Genomic DNA, 17,011 nt, shown 5'->3' on the forward strand with positions numbered 1-17,011 from the left:
GTGGCACTCACACTGCCCAGGTCCTGGCCACTGGTCGGGGGGGCTCTGCATTTTAATTTAATTTTAAATGAAGCTCCTTAAACATTTTAAAAACCTTGTTTACTTTACATACAACAATAGTTTAGTTATATATTATAGACTTACAGAAACTGACCTTCTAAAAACATTAAAATATATTATCGGCATGTGAAACCTTAAATTAGAGTGAATAAATGAAGGCTCAGCACACCACTTCTGAAAGGTTGCCGACCCCTGCTTTAGTGCTTCCATTGCATGTGTGTTCCTCCCATTCACATACTCTGACACCAACTTCTGTACCTGCATGCACACTCCTGTTTGGGTTTTTTTGATAGTAACAGAAAAAAGCATCAAAAATAGGAACAACTGGTTTAAAAAAGTAAAGAAGAAATAATTTTGCAAAGGAACTTGGGGATAGTACAGAGCTGTTTTACTTCCTTTTGCTGAAATTGACCTATTTCAGTTTGATGATGTCCCTTAATGAATTGACCCTGACTGTACCCCTTCAGGACCAGACTTCAAAGAGAAACTGCTGAGCGTCAGTTCCTCTGCAAAATTGACACCATCAGCTCAGGATTAAACAGAGACTGTGAACGGCTTGCCAACTACAAAACCAGTTTCTTCTCCCTTGGTTTTCACACCTCAACTGCTAGAACAGGGCCTCATCCTCCCTGATTGAACTAACCTCGTTATCTCTAGCTTACTTGCATATATATCTGCCCCTGAAAATTTCCACTACGTGCATGTGACGAAGTGGGTATTCACCCACGAAAGCTCATGCTCCAAAACATCTGTTAGTCTATAAGGTGCCACAGGATTCTTTGCTGCTTTTACAGATCCAGACTAACACGGCTACCCTTCTGATACTTAACTGTACCCCTGTGAAGTATAATCATCATCATTTTAAACAGAGGGAACTGAAGCACAGAAAGGTTAAGGGACATGCGCAAGTCTGTGTCAGAGCCAGGAAAAGAACCCAGATCTCCTGACTCCCAGTGCCAAGCATGAACAATTACGAGAAAGCCATTCTCATTATTATTCTGCAGTATCATTTTACATTATCGCAAAGTGCTTTTCAGTCTAGATTAGCAAATAATATTTAGCACTTATGTAGAAATTTTCATCTTCATAAGACTTAGCAAGGTGGAGGTAGTGCTGTTTACATAATGCCCAACAAGGTTCTGTGTACTCTATAGATCTGTGAGAAGATGAACCCTCCCCAAAGATCTTACTGCAGCATGAGGGCCACAGGTTGACCACCACTGCCTTGTGGTCTAAGAGCGAGATCCTACAACTGGATTCACACAGGTAGACCCATGTACCCACGCAGATCCAGTTCCAGGATCTAGTCCTAAACGAACAACATACAGGAACAGGAGGGATACAGCACAAACTCTTTTCTCTCTTTTCCTGTTATCCCTTCTGTGTGGCATTTTTTTATCCAGGCCCTTTTGCATTTTTGACTGTGGTTAGCTTTGTGTGACTTCTCTTTGTATTTTAATCTCTGCCTAGTTCTCTTTTTAACCCTTTCCTACTTTTTATTAATTATTTGTATTAAGGTAGCGCCTAGAGTCCCCAGCTGAGATCAGGCCCCAGTGAGCAGACAGATAGTGAGAAACAGTCCCTATCCCAAAGAGCTTATAATCTAAATAGACAAGTCAGAAACGGGTGGGAGGGGAACCAGAGGCACAGAGGTGTGAAGTAACTTGCCCAGGGTCACATAGCTGGTCAGTGACAGAGCCAGGAATTTCCTAATTCAGTCCAATGCTCTATCCAGTGAACAGTGCTGCTTCTATTTTACAGATAGGAAGACTGAGCTTGCCCAAGGTCACAAATGGAATGCGAGTCAACAGCTGGGATTAGTTAGGAGTTCCTAGTTCTTGATGCTACATTGACCATGCTGCCTCTCTCTTACTCATGTATTAAAAATAAACATGTAAAGCCTCACAGTCCTGGGGAAATTAAACAGGATTTTCTTTATCCTTACAGGTAATAGGCTCCAGCAATCTCTGATGTGACATCGCCAGCAGAGGGCATCTTGAAACATCGCACCTAGTGGGAGCTAGCGGTTGCTGAGGCTCTGCGTGTTGGGGATTTGCATGACAACAGAAAAAGTGAAGTTTATATTTCTGGTGTGTTGAATGAACATCTTACCTGGGTCCTTGGGGATACTGGACGCATTGTACTGAAAGAGTTTGAATTATGACTTTTATTTGCAGATGGCCTTAAAAAATTATTGCAGCTGCCAGATAAGAAAAATGAGATAATGTGGGAAGGCAAAGAAGGATGAGAAGGAAAACCTTGGAAGGATAAGAACAGAAAAGGAGAATAGAGATTCACTCTAACAAGGCTAGGAGGTTAAAAAATGTCTGGTGTACAGAAAATGGGTATTGGCCAGGGTGGTGCTGGCCTTGACAATGTTTTCGTGTCAGTGGTTGCAGACCTCTAACTTCCATCTGTTATTGAGGAACAATCTAATTTCACCTTCTGTCTTTTCCTTTCCACTTTTTACTTGCAAATCTCTTTTCTATAATCCCATTATGTTAAAGAAACAACATTCCCTCCTTCTGTCCTGTGAACTCAGGTAGGATATTTGTGGGAGTTGGCAGTACTACGTTGCTTATTTAAACTGTGGCAGATACATTAGTGCAGCTGCAGTTAGATGTGTGAAAGAACAAGTTTGAGGTGCTGATGGCAGCAGACTAATATCTTCTGAACTAAAGGTGCTACACATCATATGAAGTGACTCTCAAGCCCATGCAAGGTTGTTGGTATCTGCATGAAATGTTCTTCACTGAGCCATGTATTGCTGAGCAAGTTTGGAAGTTTTCATATTGATCCCTGCCCCCATCAGTGGCTTTCCAAGAAAAAATCCTAGTTCTCATTCCTCCAATCCCAAGTGCTAGAACCCCTAGCAGCTAACTTCTATTCTGTTTTTATCTTAGCAAGTCAAGTTTTATTCATGCCAGTCAATCACTGCTAGAGTGGCTGGGCACAAAATCTACTGGGATGCAAGTGGAATAGAAGCTAGATCTGGAAATGCTATGAGCCCTCACCAGCTACACTCTCCATATTCCTCCCAGCTGGTATAGGGTGGTTGCATTAACAGTTTTATGTTTCGTTCAACAGTCTCTCTCCAGGTGACTTCCAGATAATGGAGAAGATGGTGAAAAGGAAGTGTGCATTTTGTCCAGCAGATGAAGAGTGCGCTATAATGTACATTGCAGAAAAGCAAAATCTTGCAGTTCATCAAGATTGTTTGGTGAGAGTTTTTCTTAACATATGAATAATATTAAAGGAATCAAGAAGGACCAAAAGGAAAAATTTCAAAGACAATATGGACATTGGTACATAATTGTCTACTTTAGAACAGTGGTTCTTAACTGAGGGTATGTGTACGCCGGGGGTATGTGTATGCCAGGGGTACGCAGAGGTCTTCAGGGAGTACATCAACTCATCTAGATCAGGAGTGGGCAAACTTTTTGGCCTGAAGGCCACATCTGGGTGGGGAAATTGCATGCAGGGCCATGAATACAGGGCTGGGGCAGGGGGTTGGGATGCAGGAGGGAGTGTGGGGTGTGGGAGGGGGTGCAGTGTGCAGGAAGGGCCTCAGGGCACGGGGTTGGAGTGCAGGGTGCAGGAGGGGATCAAGGTGCGGGCTCCGGCCCAGCGCTGCTTACCTGGAGCGGCTCTGGGGTGGCAGCAGCGCACAGCGGGGCTAAGGCAGGTTCCCTGGCTGTCCTGGCTCCATGCTGCTCCCGGAAGTGGCCAGCACCACGTCCCTGTGGCCCCTGGGGGAGGAAGGGACAGAGGGCTCTGTTCGCTGCCCACGCCTGTGGGCACCTCCCCCGAAGCTCCCATTGGCCGTGGTTCCCCATTCCCAGCCAACGGTGCCTGCAGGTGAGGGCAGCACGTAGAGCCCTCTGCCCTCACCTCCCCCAGGGGCTGCAGGGACGTGGTGCCAGCGGCTTCCAGGAGTGGCACAGGAGCCACGGCACCGTGGGGTTGTCAATCCCTTGGGGGGCTGGATCCGGCTCGCGGGCCATAGTTTGCCCATCCCTGATCTAGATATTTGCCTAGTTTTACATCAGGCTGCATAAAAAGAGCTAGTGAAGTCAGTGCAAACTACAATTTCATACAATGACTTGTTTATACTGCTCTATATACTATACACTGAAATGTATTTCATTTGTATTCAGATGGATTTACTTCATAATTATATAGAAAAAATGATTAAGTCAGCACTTTTTCAGTAACAGTGTGCTGTGACATTACATCTGATTTTGTAAGCAAGTAGTTTTTAAGTGAGGTGGAACTTTAGGGTACACAAGACAAATCAGACTCCTGAAAGGGGTACAGTAGTCTGGAAAGGTTGAGAGCCAGTGCTCTAGAAGAAAAGAGAACTCTTTCCCTCTCTGTTTCAGAAGGCAGTGAATGATCTACAATTTCATGGTCTTCTGGAGTTCCAGTGATTAGAGTTTCAGACAGTTATTTTTTTTTTACTTGCCAAATGGTTGGCGCATTGAGGTGGAGGGGAATAAGAAGAGTAATGCAGGAGTCGGGATGGAATGTAGAAAGAGTAAAAATTAGCCCAATTCATCATTGCCTTGCTCTTTGTATAGTCATTTTACACCAGTGCAAAGTGACTTTAAAGTGTTGCTAAATGAGAATAGTAACATTTTACATCCAATTTTCACTGGTATAACAAGCTACATAAGTTACAAGACAATGCTGAATAGGGCCCAGGGGTCTGGGTAGGCAGTAGAAGAAAGGACAACAAAAAAGCAGGACTGAAAATATCTGTTTTGTCACTTAAAAGAAAACCCTAGCTGTCACTGGATTTCAGAGTTCAAGACAAGTTCAATATTTTGGTCAGCCATTGTTAAATTTAGAAACTATAGAAAGTGCCTTAACATTAGGTAAGAATTCAGAACAAAAATGAACTTGTTTCGCAACAACTTTCAAACCCTTTTACTTCCAATGATTTTGAATGGCAAAGCTGTCTTTCAGTCCCTGGCCCGATCCTGCAACAACAACTGTGGGGAAAGTGGATAAGGAAAAGTTATTTACTGTGGAGAAAGTGGATAAGGAAAAGTTATTTACTTATTCCCATAATACAAGAACTAGGGGTCACCAAATGAAATTAATAGGCAGCAGGTTTAAAAGGTTTAAAACAAATAAAAGGAAGTTCTTCTTCACACAGCGCACAGTCAACTTGTGGAACTCCTTACCTGAGGAGGTTGTGAAGGCTGAGACTATAACAATGTTTAAAAGGGAGCTGGATAAATTCGTGGTGGCTGAGTCCATAAATAGCTATTAGCCAGGAAGGGTAAAGAATGGTGTCCCTAGCCTCTATTCACCAGAGGATGGAGATGGATGGCAGGAGAGAGATCACTTGATCGTTGCCTGTTAGCTTCACTCCCTCTGGGGCACCTGGCATTGGCCACTGTCGGTAGACAGATACTGGGCTAGATGGACCTTTGGTCTGACCCAGTATGGCCGTTCTTATGTTCTTATGTTCTTAACTTATGCATGTGCTAAATTTGATATAGTGTGAGTAGTCTCAACTGAGGTAATTGAATCAGACTCCTTACAGTGCAAAAAGGTAAACATGTCCCCAGTCTTTGCAGGAGCAAGGCCATAATTTGCATGGTCAAAGTGGCAAGATGGCAGCTTCTTGCGTGTGTCTTAAATATAAGGAATAATTAAGTGTGGTTTTAATTTAAGAATTGACTATGAAAAAATGTCCTTGTGAGGTTCTAGGTTTATTGTGGTTCTAGAACAAATTTACTCAGTTTGCAAATAAAATCTGTCTTCTATCTGCTAGCCCTGTACTCTTACCCTTGGATATTTCTTCCTTTCACATCAGCACCAGTAATAAAGATTCTGGACATCATATTCTGCCCTCAGCTAGGCGTAACTAAGGGCAGAATTTGGCTCTGCCATTGGAACTTAGTTAACTAACCTGTATACTTTTATGAGAGCCTTCTTCCTAAATTTGTTTGTTCTGCTATAGTATCAGAAGAAAAGTAACATGAAAAAATCATCATTAAATATGCAGGTATGTTTTTAAACTCACAGAGAACAGATCTTTTAAGTTAAAAGGGGCCATCTTTGCTATAACCACACCTATACCTTGATATTTTAGTGTGTAGGATACCTATTACATTAAACTGGGGCTTTTTTTTTGTTTTGGATATCATACGTCACAAATCCTTTGCTCCACTTTTACTTCTTCCCCTTATAGATCAGCTATCTATTGTTCTTGCTACAGTGTGTTTATATCTTTATTAATTTTATTACTTTTATTTTTCATTTTGCAGTTTTATATGTTTCAAACAAACATTCAGATTCTTGAAAGCAAACCAGTATTGGTTTAGCAACATTGTTACAGCTTTACTAGTGTCTCTAAACCCGTAAAAACATGTGCTAAGTGGTTTCTTATCTCTAAGTTTATGTTCTTATTCCTTTAGCTGACCAAGCTTTGTGTCTTCTTGTAAATTTATCATGTATTTTAAGTAACAATTTTGGTGCTGCTGGGTTTTGTTTCAGTATGATCATTTGTTTTCTTATAATCAAATGTAGTTATTAATTAATTATCCCTCCTAATTTGTTGTCATAGTCCAGTACATCAGCAGGTATTCATGCATACATTTCTGCTGTATTTTTCCAGCCACTGTTCAACCTATTTAAGTTGCTTCTCCAACAATTCACTGCCAGTCTTTGCCTGGTATCACATTGCCAGTGTTAATTCTGTTGTCACGTCCAACTGAGTCCCTCCCGAAAGATTCTGAACTCTGTCAAACCTGCTGGGCTAACTGGCAAAAGAGGACATGGATAGGATGATGGCCTCCTTGATGAGCCCTGTAAAAATGCCATGTTCCCTTCATGTGAAACCTCCTTTAACAGCTGGTGGAGTCTAGTATCACTGGTCCTGTCTTGTAGGAGGGTGGAAAAGCTAAGCAGTGCTCCCCTACTCAATATGGGACAGTGTTGGTTAAAAACAAAGAAATAAAAATTTGCCCCTTTAGGGGGCTTTGTGGGGTGAATAAAAATGCAGAATTTTTTTTAAAGTGCACAATTCTCATGTCTGACACTGAACTGAAACCCCGTCTACTTTCTATCATTCCTTATTGATACACATCAGAGTATCTTGCTGGCTGAGTCACTCTATTAATTACTGCTGTCTTTTGTTTTGTTTGTAGTTATATTCCTCAGGATTTGTAGAATCTGAAGAGCATAACCCAGAGAATCAGGATACAAGGTTTGATGTGGCCTCAGTTCAGAGTGAAATCAGGAGAGGAAAGCGGCTGGTAAGGCAGCTTCTTTCAAATATTTTCTTGTTTATAATTTATCGTAAGAACAGCAGCACGTTAGATCGTGAAGTCTGTTTGTGACATTTTTATGACCTTGTGACATAGAAGCTTGAACAAAATGCAGACAAGAACCAAGTCATTCTGACTTACCAAAGATCAGAGTAATTAAGATCAGAAACATTAGTCTGATTCTGCACTTAGTGGAACCTAAAATGTATAGCCACTTTTGTCTGGCAGTAGAAGTTAAAACTGTTTTGGTTCCTTTCTAAGAAAAGGCACTTTTTGGCATAAGGCAGATTTTGGGTCCTGCTAAGCTTACACATAAGTAACCTCCTGATTTGTGGGAACTAGAAAAGGAAAGGATTTCTTATTAAGTGAGAGCTAAGTTTCTAGCTTTTGCTTTTGAAGTCACTTTTGAAAGTGGAGCTTGGGCATTTTTGAAAATTGTTCCCAACATCTCTATACTTGTAAACTGAGCAAATTTAATGTGAAATATTTACAGATGTAAAGCCCAACACTGTCACTATCATTGAGTTACTTCTAAGAATATTAACTGATTTTAATATAATTCTGTAAGAGCAGAGAGAATAATAGAAAGTTGGTTGAAAAATGAGCTGAGTTGGAGTTTGGAGGAGTGAGTTTGCATGATGAACAGGAAGAGAGAGGCTGAGAGTTAAAGATTTAAACATGTTCAGTGATGAAGCTATTTACTCTCAAGTATAAGATTTTAGTTACTAATTATAAAATGTCTATATCTGCTAACAACTCAACTCCTTCGCTGTAGATGTGCAATTTCTGTCGCAAGAAAGGAGCCACTGTGGGATGTGAGATAAAAACCTGCCGGAGGAGTTATCACTACTTTTGTGCACTGTGTGATGATGCAGCATTAGAAACTGACGGAGGGCAAGGAATTTACCGGTATTTAACAAACCATTTTCTAATTTTTTGTAGGTTGTGGTGGCATTGTCAAAAAAGAGGTTAATTTTTTTTTAAATGCAGAAAACATTGATGTGTATGTCCCCCTAAAAGGTCCTTTGCAACCCAACCATGTTTGAAACTCTGTGTGTTTGAGAGCAGTAGAAAAAATATTTCTATCTAGCACTGAAATGGAAAAAAAATCCCATTTAATTACAGGAATGTATAGATGGTTCCACTCACTGCAGTAGCATACGCTGGTGTCAGGTTGTGGTGCTGCAGGAGTCATTGTCTCTAACACCATTGACCATAACATCTTTGGCCCTGTTGATGTTTTGTCTCTATTTGTCTTCCACAGCCCAGCCTTCCGGCCAGGTCATATTTAAGTTCTGTCTCCATCTGGGGCAGGGGTAGTCAACCTATGGCATGAGTGCCAAAGGCGGCACGCAAGCTGATTTTCAGTGGCACTCACACTGCCCAGGTCCTGGCCACCAGTCTGGGGGGCTCTGCATTTTAATTTAATTTTAAATGAAGCTTCTTAAACATTTTAAAAACCTTATTTACTTTACATACAACAATAGTTTAGTTATATATTATAGACTTCTAGAAAGAGACCTTCTAAAAATGTTAAAATGTGTTACTGGCATGTGAAACCTTAAATTAGAGTGAATTAATTAAGACTTGGCACACCATGTCTGAAAGGTTGCCGACCCCTGATATAGGGTAACAAAAGTCCAGCTAAAGAATGCAAATAAACCTCCAGACAATGATCTTTCAACCCCTTCACACTACGTTGAAGTTTCCTGCTCTGCATCCCTTACTCCTGAGCACTGCAGAGTTCCTTCTTTGCACCTTAGGCTGAGCACTGCCTCCCAGGGCTTATTCTCTGGAGGCCCTTCTTAGCAGGTTTCCCCACTGCTTTCCCTCTCCAGGGACTCTTGCAGCTTCTCTCAGAGACCTCCCTGCTTCTTACAGGCCCTATCTCAGGACTACCCACGGGAGCTAACCACCTCCCTGGGGTTCTCTCCAGCCTGCCTCCACAAAGCCCTTCCCAGAAAGAGAAGACTCCCCCTGCTTCTCTTTCCTGGGTCTTCACCCTTTAAAGGGCCAGCTACCCTGTGACAATATCCGTGAATCTGACAGAATCCCAAAAGACTGTGGAGCTAAAATTGAGACGCAGTTTTCATTAGCCATCTGGTCAGTAAAGACAAAGTTTTCTGCCCCACAAGGTGGAATATTGGTTTCACCCAAATTCAGGTTAACTCCGGGTTCACATGTTTCAGTGAATAGTCTCAGTACGAGGACGTTGCCGCCCTCTCTAAGACCATCTACCTTAGAGAACTCTGGTAGTTTCCCCTCCGGTTCAGCACCTGGAATGCTAGTGGAAAACTTTGTGTCCCCGTACAAAAGAACTTCTCATGTTTCATATGTGGTCCCAATACCAGCAGAATTGAACTAGCTTTGAGCAAGTCTTCTAAATGCCTTCCAAACGCACTGTAATCGTGGTATACACATATACTAAAATTTTATAACATTACAGCCAGAGATGGTGCTGGTTGTTCAAAGAAAAGAGATTCTCCCTCATTATTCTAAATGTTGAGATTACAGCTGTCTGTGGAGGTTGCTGATATATTTTGGTAAAGTTTGGAGTGCCCAGAATCCACAGCGTCTTTTTCTGTGCTATGGAATGATCACAGTTGAAACTTACTGTATCATTGAGGGTGTGGACTTTATTATTGTTACCTCTTCCAGGAATAGGCAAGGCATTACAAACAGTATGTGTGTTCACATGACAAAATACATACACCACTGGGTTATTTGGTAGGGCTGACAATCTGGCATGTTTCACAAGCACAAAAATAGTCCTTTCCCACTGATTCCAGTAGCAGTTTAACTGTCCCAGCTGTGCCACTGGGTTGGTATGTGATGCTAAACAAGTGACAAGCTCTGTGAGTCTTAGTTTCCCCAACTGTAAAATGGGGATGATGTGACATTTAACTTGTTAACTTACTAATGTTTGTAAAGCGCTCTGCAGACCTCAGTTCAGAATCTCTGAGGCTGACGAAGGACAGTAGCCTAAAAGAGAAACTTTCTGGGAGCAGAAGACAAAGCATGGCTGATGTAGGATGGCTTTAGAAGCTGTGGAAAAAATAGGTTGGCCCAAAATAGACTCCAGGATTCAATTTCTGCATCCTGAAAGCCTGTCATTGAACAGCCGTTAAGAAATTAATCAAATACTTTCAGATTTATAAAGAGGTAGTTGTGCTTAGAATATGATTAATTTCTGCAAGGCGATGTGACAATGAAAACTATTAAATGTGAAGCATAACTGATGAGGGCTTTAATACTTAGTATGTTATTACATTAAACACTCATTAAGTGGAGGGGCATAGCATTGGTACCAGATTTCTAAATCGGTGGCTGAAAGGCCAAGTATGATACATTGATACAGATTAGATAGGAGTACAGTGAGGGGGAAAATGTGGGGATTAGATCCAAAAATTTTTTTTGCATTATACATAGGGCCTTATCAAAGTCATGGCTATGAAAAATGAATCACGGACCATGAAATCTGATCTCCCCCGTGAAATCTGGCATGCAGCCTGGAGCTCCTAACCTGCACAGGGCTCCAGCTGCTAGTCCCAGCTGGGGATGGGGAGGGATGAGACTTCCTATTCCCCTTTGGGGCCACTCCTGGGGTGGGTCAGACTCACCTCCAGGATCTCCCCTGGCTACAAGAAACTGGCGGCTCCAGCTGCCACCGCCCCATGCGGATAGGCTTCGGGTCCAGCTGTCAGCGCCCCACTTAGGCAGGAGACTGCAGAGAAAACCATAACTGCTGTGGTAGCACACACCCACACACACACACCTCCCATACCCTGTGACCCTCACTTCTGCACTGTTGCACTGCTGGTGGTGGCACTGGCTTTAGAGATGGGCGCCTGGCCAGCAGCTTTCCTCTCTGGCTGCCCAGCTCTGAATTCAGTGCCCCTGGCAGCAGCAGGGCAGAAGTAAGGGAGGCAATCCCACAACTCCCCTACAATAGCCTTGCAACCCTCCCACTCTGACCCCCTTTTGGGTTGGGATCCCCACGGTTACAACACAATGAAATTTCAGATGTAAAAGTCTGAAAATATGAACTTGACTAATTAAAAATCCCCTGACTGTGAAATTGACCAAAAGGGACTATGAATTTGGCAGGGCCCTAATTATACATCAGTGATACACATAAAGGCACATGCAGTAGTGTGCACAAGTTTGAAGCTAAACTAGCAAACCTAGGAGGGCCAGCCACTGCCCAGGAGTGGAGAAATTAGAGACAAGAAAAACTGTGGGCATGCAGGTGTGCATGGAAAAATGTAAAGTAATGAGTATTGTATCAAAACGGATAATGTCTTAAGTGAATATGCCTCTGATGGGGACTGAGATTTTAAAACCACCAGCATGATGACTAGTGTGAGTAGGAAAGCAAATGGAATAGAGCAAAAATGAAAAGTGGTCATTATGGCACTATATAAAGAAAACAGCTGCAGAATTTAGCATAACTTGGGGCGCTCATTTATAGAAATAGTACTGGAGCACTGGAAATGCTCCAGAAGAGGGTAACCAGGATTATAAAGGGTGGAGGGATTATAAATATGTGAATTAGTGAAAATGTGTTAAAATGTGTTAATTCTATTTTAAAACATGTTAATTAGGAAAGAATCAGATAGGGCGGTGGGCTATTAAAAAAAAAAATAAAAATGTTGTGGTAGAAATAGGGCAAATTATTTTTAATGTGCAGTTCCATACCTCGCTTTCTGGATTTAATTATTGAGTGTGCACACGCCTGGTATTTGTGTGAGATAATGAATAGTCGCCGTCGTTGCACATACAAAAGTAGGCCTCATTTTTATAAAAGAACAAAATGTGGATCTTTAAAATTAGGGCTGTTTTAAAAAAAATTAGAAAATGCACAGTACATGACTGCACCTCTGGTTTTGACAATTTCTTCAAAACATTTCAGTGCTAGTTTCTGAAAATAGGCCATGTCAGCCATAGCACCAGCATTGTAATACAGTTTGAAAAGTGCATTGGGGTCCTTCTGGAAGAAAGGTGTTCTATAAATGGTGGGCAGTTGTTTTGTGTTCTTCAGGAAAGCAACTGTTATATATTCTTTACCTTCTGGTAAATACAATTATTATTTCCTATACCTGTCCTTGGTCTCTTATAATAGATCTATGTTGCCCTCCAAAAATCTGCAACAACTGGGGATAGCAGGGGGATTTTTCACCCCCTTTACTGAACTCTCTAAGTCAGGTAAAAATGATTTAATGAAATAAGCAACTGTTGGCCACTCTCCTTAGCAATGGGTAAGAGTATGTCACAAGAGAACATGGTGGTTTAACAGTTAGTTCAAAACTCTACCATAACAGCATTTGAATCTAGTCAAGCTTTACAAATAAAGTTACAGGAGCGTGTATTATAAAAGTCCCTGCAAGAAGGCTCAACGTGGTCAGATTTCATAGCTGAGGAAGATAATGCTCAAATTTTAGTTTTAAACAGGTTCAGATTTGTGTTCAGATTTTATTGTATCATTAGCATAGGATCTGGTGAAAAGAGGGAAGATATATTGAAAAACAAAGTTATTATAACATTGTTTACATATTAATTCTGTTTCTCTCTCTTTTAAAATTGAACCAATGTTTTAGAGTGTTCTGTCCAAAACATGACCCAGGCAAAAGGACCAATCATTATGGTGAGTTTCTTTAATAGTTTGGTGGATTTCATTTATTTTTTAAATCTGCATTCTACATTATTTGCAGTGGGTCACCAATTCATATGAACAAAGTCAGTGTCACTCCACTCCCCTATAGAATTGTGGGTTTTGTAAAAAGTTACAACCGTGTTTCTAATCTTGCAGTAATGGTTCGGCTGAGATCCATGTATTTGCATAGAAAACTCAAAGCATTTTACTTAAGAAGTATTTTATATTTAAGAGTTGCCCTGAGCTTTTCCAGATAAACGTTAAAACTATAAAATAGAAACACAGTGGACCAGATTCTCAATAGAACTACATTGATTTGCACGAGCTAAGAATCTGGCCCTGTATTTAACATTATAGCTTCTTTCTATAGCTCCTATACCGACAGGGTCACATTCTAGAAAGTTGGCTGGCACCAACATTTACTTAAATATTTTGTTTTAAAATACATTCCACAGTTTCACAAGCGCTTCTTACCGCTTGCACTCTGAGATTGCTGGGCTGAGCAAAATGACTTGTAAAACATGAGCACAGTACTAAGGCCACGGGCACACTACAGAGTAAAATCGAAATTAATAAAATCGATTTTATAAAACAGATTTTATAAAATCGATTTTATGCGTCCACACTAGGGCACATTACTTCGGTGGTGTGCGTCCATGGTCCCAGGCTACCATTGATTTCCGGAGTGGTGCACTCTGGGTAGCTCAGTAAAAGAATGGGACCAATAACTTCGATTTCCGTCCACACTAACCCTAAATCGATTTAGTAATATCGATTTTAGGGTTACTCCTTTCGTTTAGCTGGAGTACAGAAATCGATTTTAAGTGCCTTATAGTGTTGACGGGTACAGTGTTAAATCGATTTAACGCTGTTTAAATCGATTTAACGCTGTAGTGTGGACCTGGCCTAAGATGCACAAATTAACACTTGATTTGCTAAAAGAGAGCTGTTACAATACTAGTCACTTAGGATTCTTATCTGTACTTATATTAAACCTTTTCAAATTAGCATTTTTCACATTCAAAATACTTTAAGGTAGTGCTTTTCATTCTGCAGGATCCCAAAGAGCTTTATAAACGTAACACTGATATATAAACTACGTATAAGGATCACTTCCTCTACCACTGAAACGCAGCCAGTTTGAGCATGAAACACCTCAGCTTTCTAACACATTACAGCCATTCAGAGTAGAAAGTGAAGAACCTGTAATAAGAACTGGGGAGAAGTGCCATGGATTTTGTAATGACCACAAGAAGGCAGGGCCAATTTCATATCTCTTCCAAAAACATGGCCTCTTCAGCACCATAGTGTCATGTAATATCATTCTAGGACAGTAATATAATGACCACTTGTACAGCTGAGTACTGCTCACTGAGTTGGCAACACAAATTTCTGCCATACGGAAGATTTAATAAACCTCAGAGTTAGGACAGGCTTAATTAATGTCTGTAAAATGCTGTTTAATTACTTTTAGGAGCTGGGTGAAACCTTGTTATGGTTTGAATTAAAACCTCATTCAGAGTGGTAGGTGTGAACTCAACCTTCAATTAACATAACTGTAAGCATAAACCCTCACCTAAAATAAAAGGAGGGTGAACCCACTCAGAAGCTTTTGGTGGAGTATTATTTTGGGTAGGGAATATGTGTGTTTGTGTGAAGGCAGAAGAGACAAAAGATTGAAAAAGACAAGAACAGAGAAAGAGGCAGAGACAAAAAACAAGAAAGCCAAGCAATAGCCTGAACACAGTGTGACCCTGGAAAAAACTAGAGAACACTGTTGGGTTGGTTGGCTAAAGAGGCTTGGGGTTGTAAAATAAGAAATTGATCCTCCTGTTCTTGATTCCTCCTGCATATGGGGAACAAGGAGTTTGTACATGCATCAGAAAGAATGCCAAACTCCGTCAGTTTCTACTTCCAGCTGGAACAACCCCAAGGCCCTGAAATGTGACTAGCCGCTCAGATTGAGAAGTGGCAACATTGATTTCAGGAGCAAGATCCAATGTCCAAGGAGAGAGATTGTTAGCTCCCATAAATCAAAACTGGCCACTAGGATTTAAAACAAGTCCTGAAACAGGAGTTGAAGGCTCCACAAAATAATTTAAAACAAGAGATGGAGGCTTCTCAAAAAGAACTAAACCATCATCTGGAGGATTCCCAGAAAGGACTGTTGGTTGACATGCAGGCAGAGGTCAAGTCTCTACAAAGAGCCCAGACAGGTTGGGAAGCCCAGTTGCAAAGTTCCCAGACTGGAATGGGAAGACAGATCAAACAGGTGACCAGTAACCTGACTGCCACAAACCAGAAGTTTTTTTCCATGAAATAGTGGAGACCAGGCAAGCGTTAGCTTGCTTGGAACTTGCTAACAGAGATGAGCAGCTGCGATGACTCAAGCATCGGAAAATTAAGCTCCAGAAGGAAATCAAGAGATCACAGTGGAACACAACCACCTGGATGAGGGATTGAGCTGCCAGAAGACAAGTTTTTTATCTCATTTGTAACCTACAGAGGCCCAAAAGGGAGCGCTTGGGCTGTCCCAGCTCCAGTGATTCAAAATCCTATTATATCTTTGAGGGAAAAACTCCCTGGGAGGTTTATTTGGCTCAGTCCAACAACATAGCTTATGGGGAAGATGGTCAGAAAGGGGGGTTAGTAGTAGTCAATTTGGGTAGCCCAGAACTAACGGTGCTGCAGAATTTAACTCCATCTCTTTTCTGGGGGTATCTAGACCTGGTACAAGCCTTTGACATGTAGTTTGGAGCTGGCCATCAATCTGAGCTGGCCAGTGCACAGCTAAGACTTAGAAGGAAAGGGAAAGAAGAGACTCCACCTGAACTGGAAGAGGACCTGCAAGAGGCTTGTGTTCCTGGCATATCCTGGTGCCACCAAGGCATAGATTAGCAATGGACCAATTTATAGATGCTCAGCTGACTTGGACTTGCAGATCAAGATCACTGAAAACAAGTCAAAGGCACATTCTGAGAGGCTGTGGAATTTGCCACAGAACTTACTGTAAATCTTTTCTTGTAGCAGTTCATCAGAAGAGGAAGTGGCTGCCAGTGAGGAAGATGGAAACTCACTGTCATAAGCCCTGTAAGTATGGCTCTGTGTCTAACATGTGTGATGAAAGAAGGGATTTTAATCTGGTTCATGACTATATTGAACAATTAGAACAAATGATAAATTTGGTTTGCAAAACAAAGGAAATTGGCAACAATGCAAAAAATAAAGGAGACGGTTCAGTTAAATGCTGGTACTGTTACAAAACTGGCCACAAAAAGGATTGTTATAAATTTAAGATGGGCCAGCACAGACTGGCACAAGTGTCTAGTGAAAGCCTTTCTCCTAGTAGGAGAAAGGGGGGGACACAAGCTGAAGGGGCAAAGCTCGGAATTACAAGGATCAACCCCAGTACACCCACAATCTGATGGGTTGGTGGGGAGGTTCAACAGGAATCTGGGGCTTCAGCTGGCTACATTTGTAGAACAGTACCAAAAGGACTGGGACTAGCATATCCCATTTCTTCTAATGGCTTATAGAGCAGCAGTCGAAGAGAGTACAAAATATACTGCAGCACTTATGTTTGGACATGATCTAAGGACCCCAGCAAACCTCTTGTGTGGAGTTCCTGAAAGGTAACAAAGGGAGTTAAGCTATGTGGAAACCCTACAATCCAAAAACTGAAAAAGTTCATACCTTTAGAAGGTAGCCTCTGACAAAATGGAAAGGCTGTATGATGTAAGAGGAAATTTTTAAAAGAGGACACCCTGTCTGGTTCTACAGTCCTAGAAAGAAGAGTAGGAGCCCTAAATTGGACGAACCTTGACAAGGACCCTATACAATACTGACCCAAATCAATGAAGTGGTGTACAAGAACAGAACTGGGGGCCAGAACTAAACCAAACGTTTTCCATAAGGACCATTTGAGAAGATATCAGAGGGACAGAATTTCACTTTGGCTGCCCTCTGAATCTGAGAATGTTGCTGTGAAAGTTGAGTCTTGAAAAGTTGTTACAGA

At 41.5% G+C, this 17,011-nt stretch overlaps 1 protein-coding gene across 1 annotated transcript in view; it reads left to right on the forward strand.

Annotated features, from left to right (window-relative positions):
- SETDB2 (SET domain bifurcated histone lysine methyltransferase 2) overlaps window positions 1-17,011 on the forward strand; it is a 93,829-nt gene that overhangs the window by 56,430 nt on the left and 20,388 nt on the right. Inside the window, exons 19-23 of the mRNA XM_050937806.1 lie at window positions 3,148-3,280; window positions 7,224-7,331; window positions 8,119-8,252; window positions 12,941-12,987; window positions 16,024-16,086. Coding sequence (XP_050793763.1) covers window positions 3,148-3,280; window positions 7,224-7,331; window positions 8,119-8,252; window positions 12,941-12,987; window positions 16,024-16,086 — 485 coding nt within the window. The remainder of the gene's footprint in view (window positions 1-3,147; window positions 3,281-7,223; window positions 7,332-8,118; window positions 8,253-12,940; window positions 12,988-16,023; window positions 16,087-17,011) is intronic.

The sequence above is a fragment of the Gopherus flavomarginatus genome, chromosome 1, assembly GCF_025201925.1.
Source record: "Gopherus flavomarginatus isolate rGopFla2 chromosome 1, rGopFla2.mat.asm, whole genome shotgun sequence".
Classification (NCBI taxonomy): domain Eukaryota; kingdom Metazoa; phylum Chordata; order Testudines; family Testudinidae; genus Gopherus; species Gopherus flavomarginatus.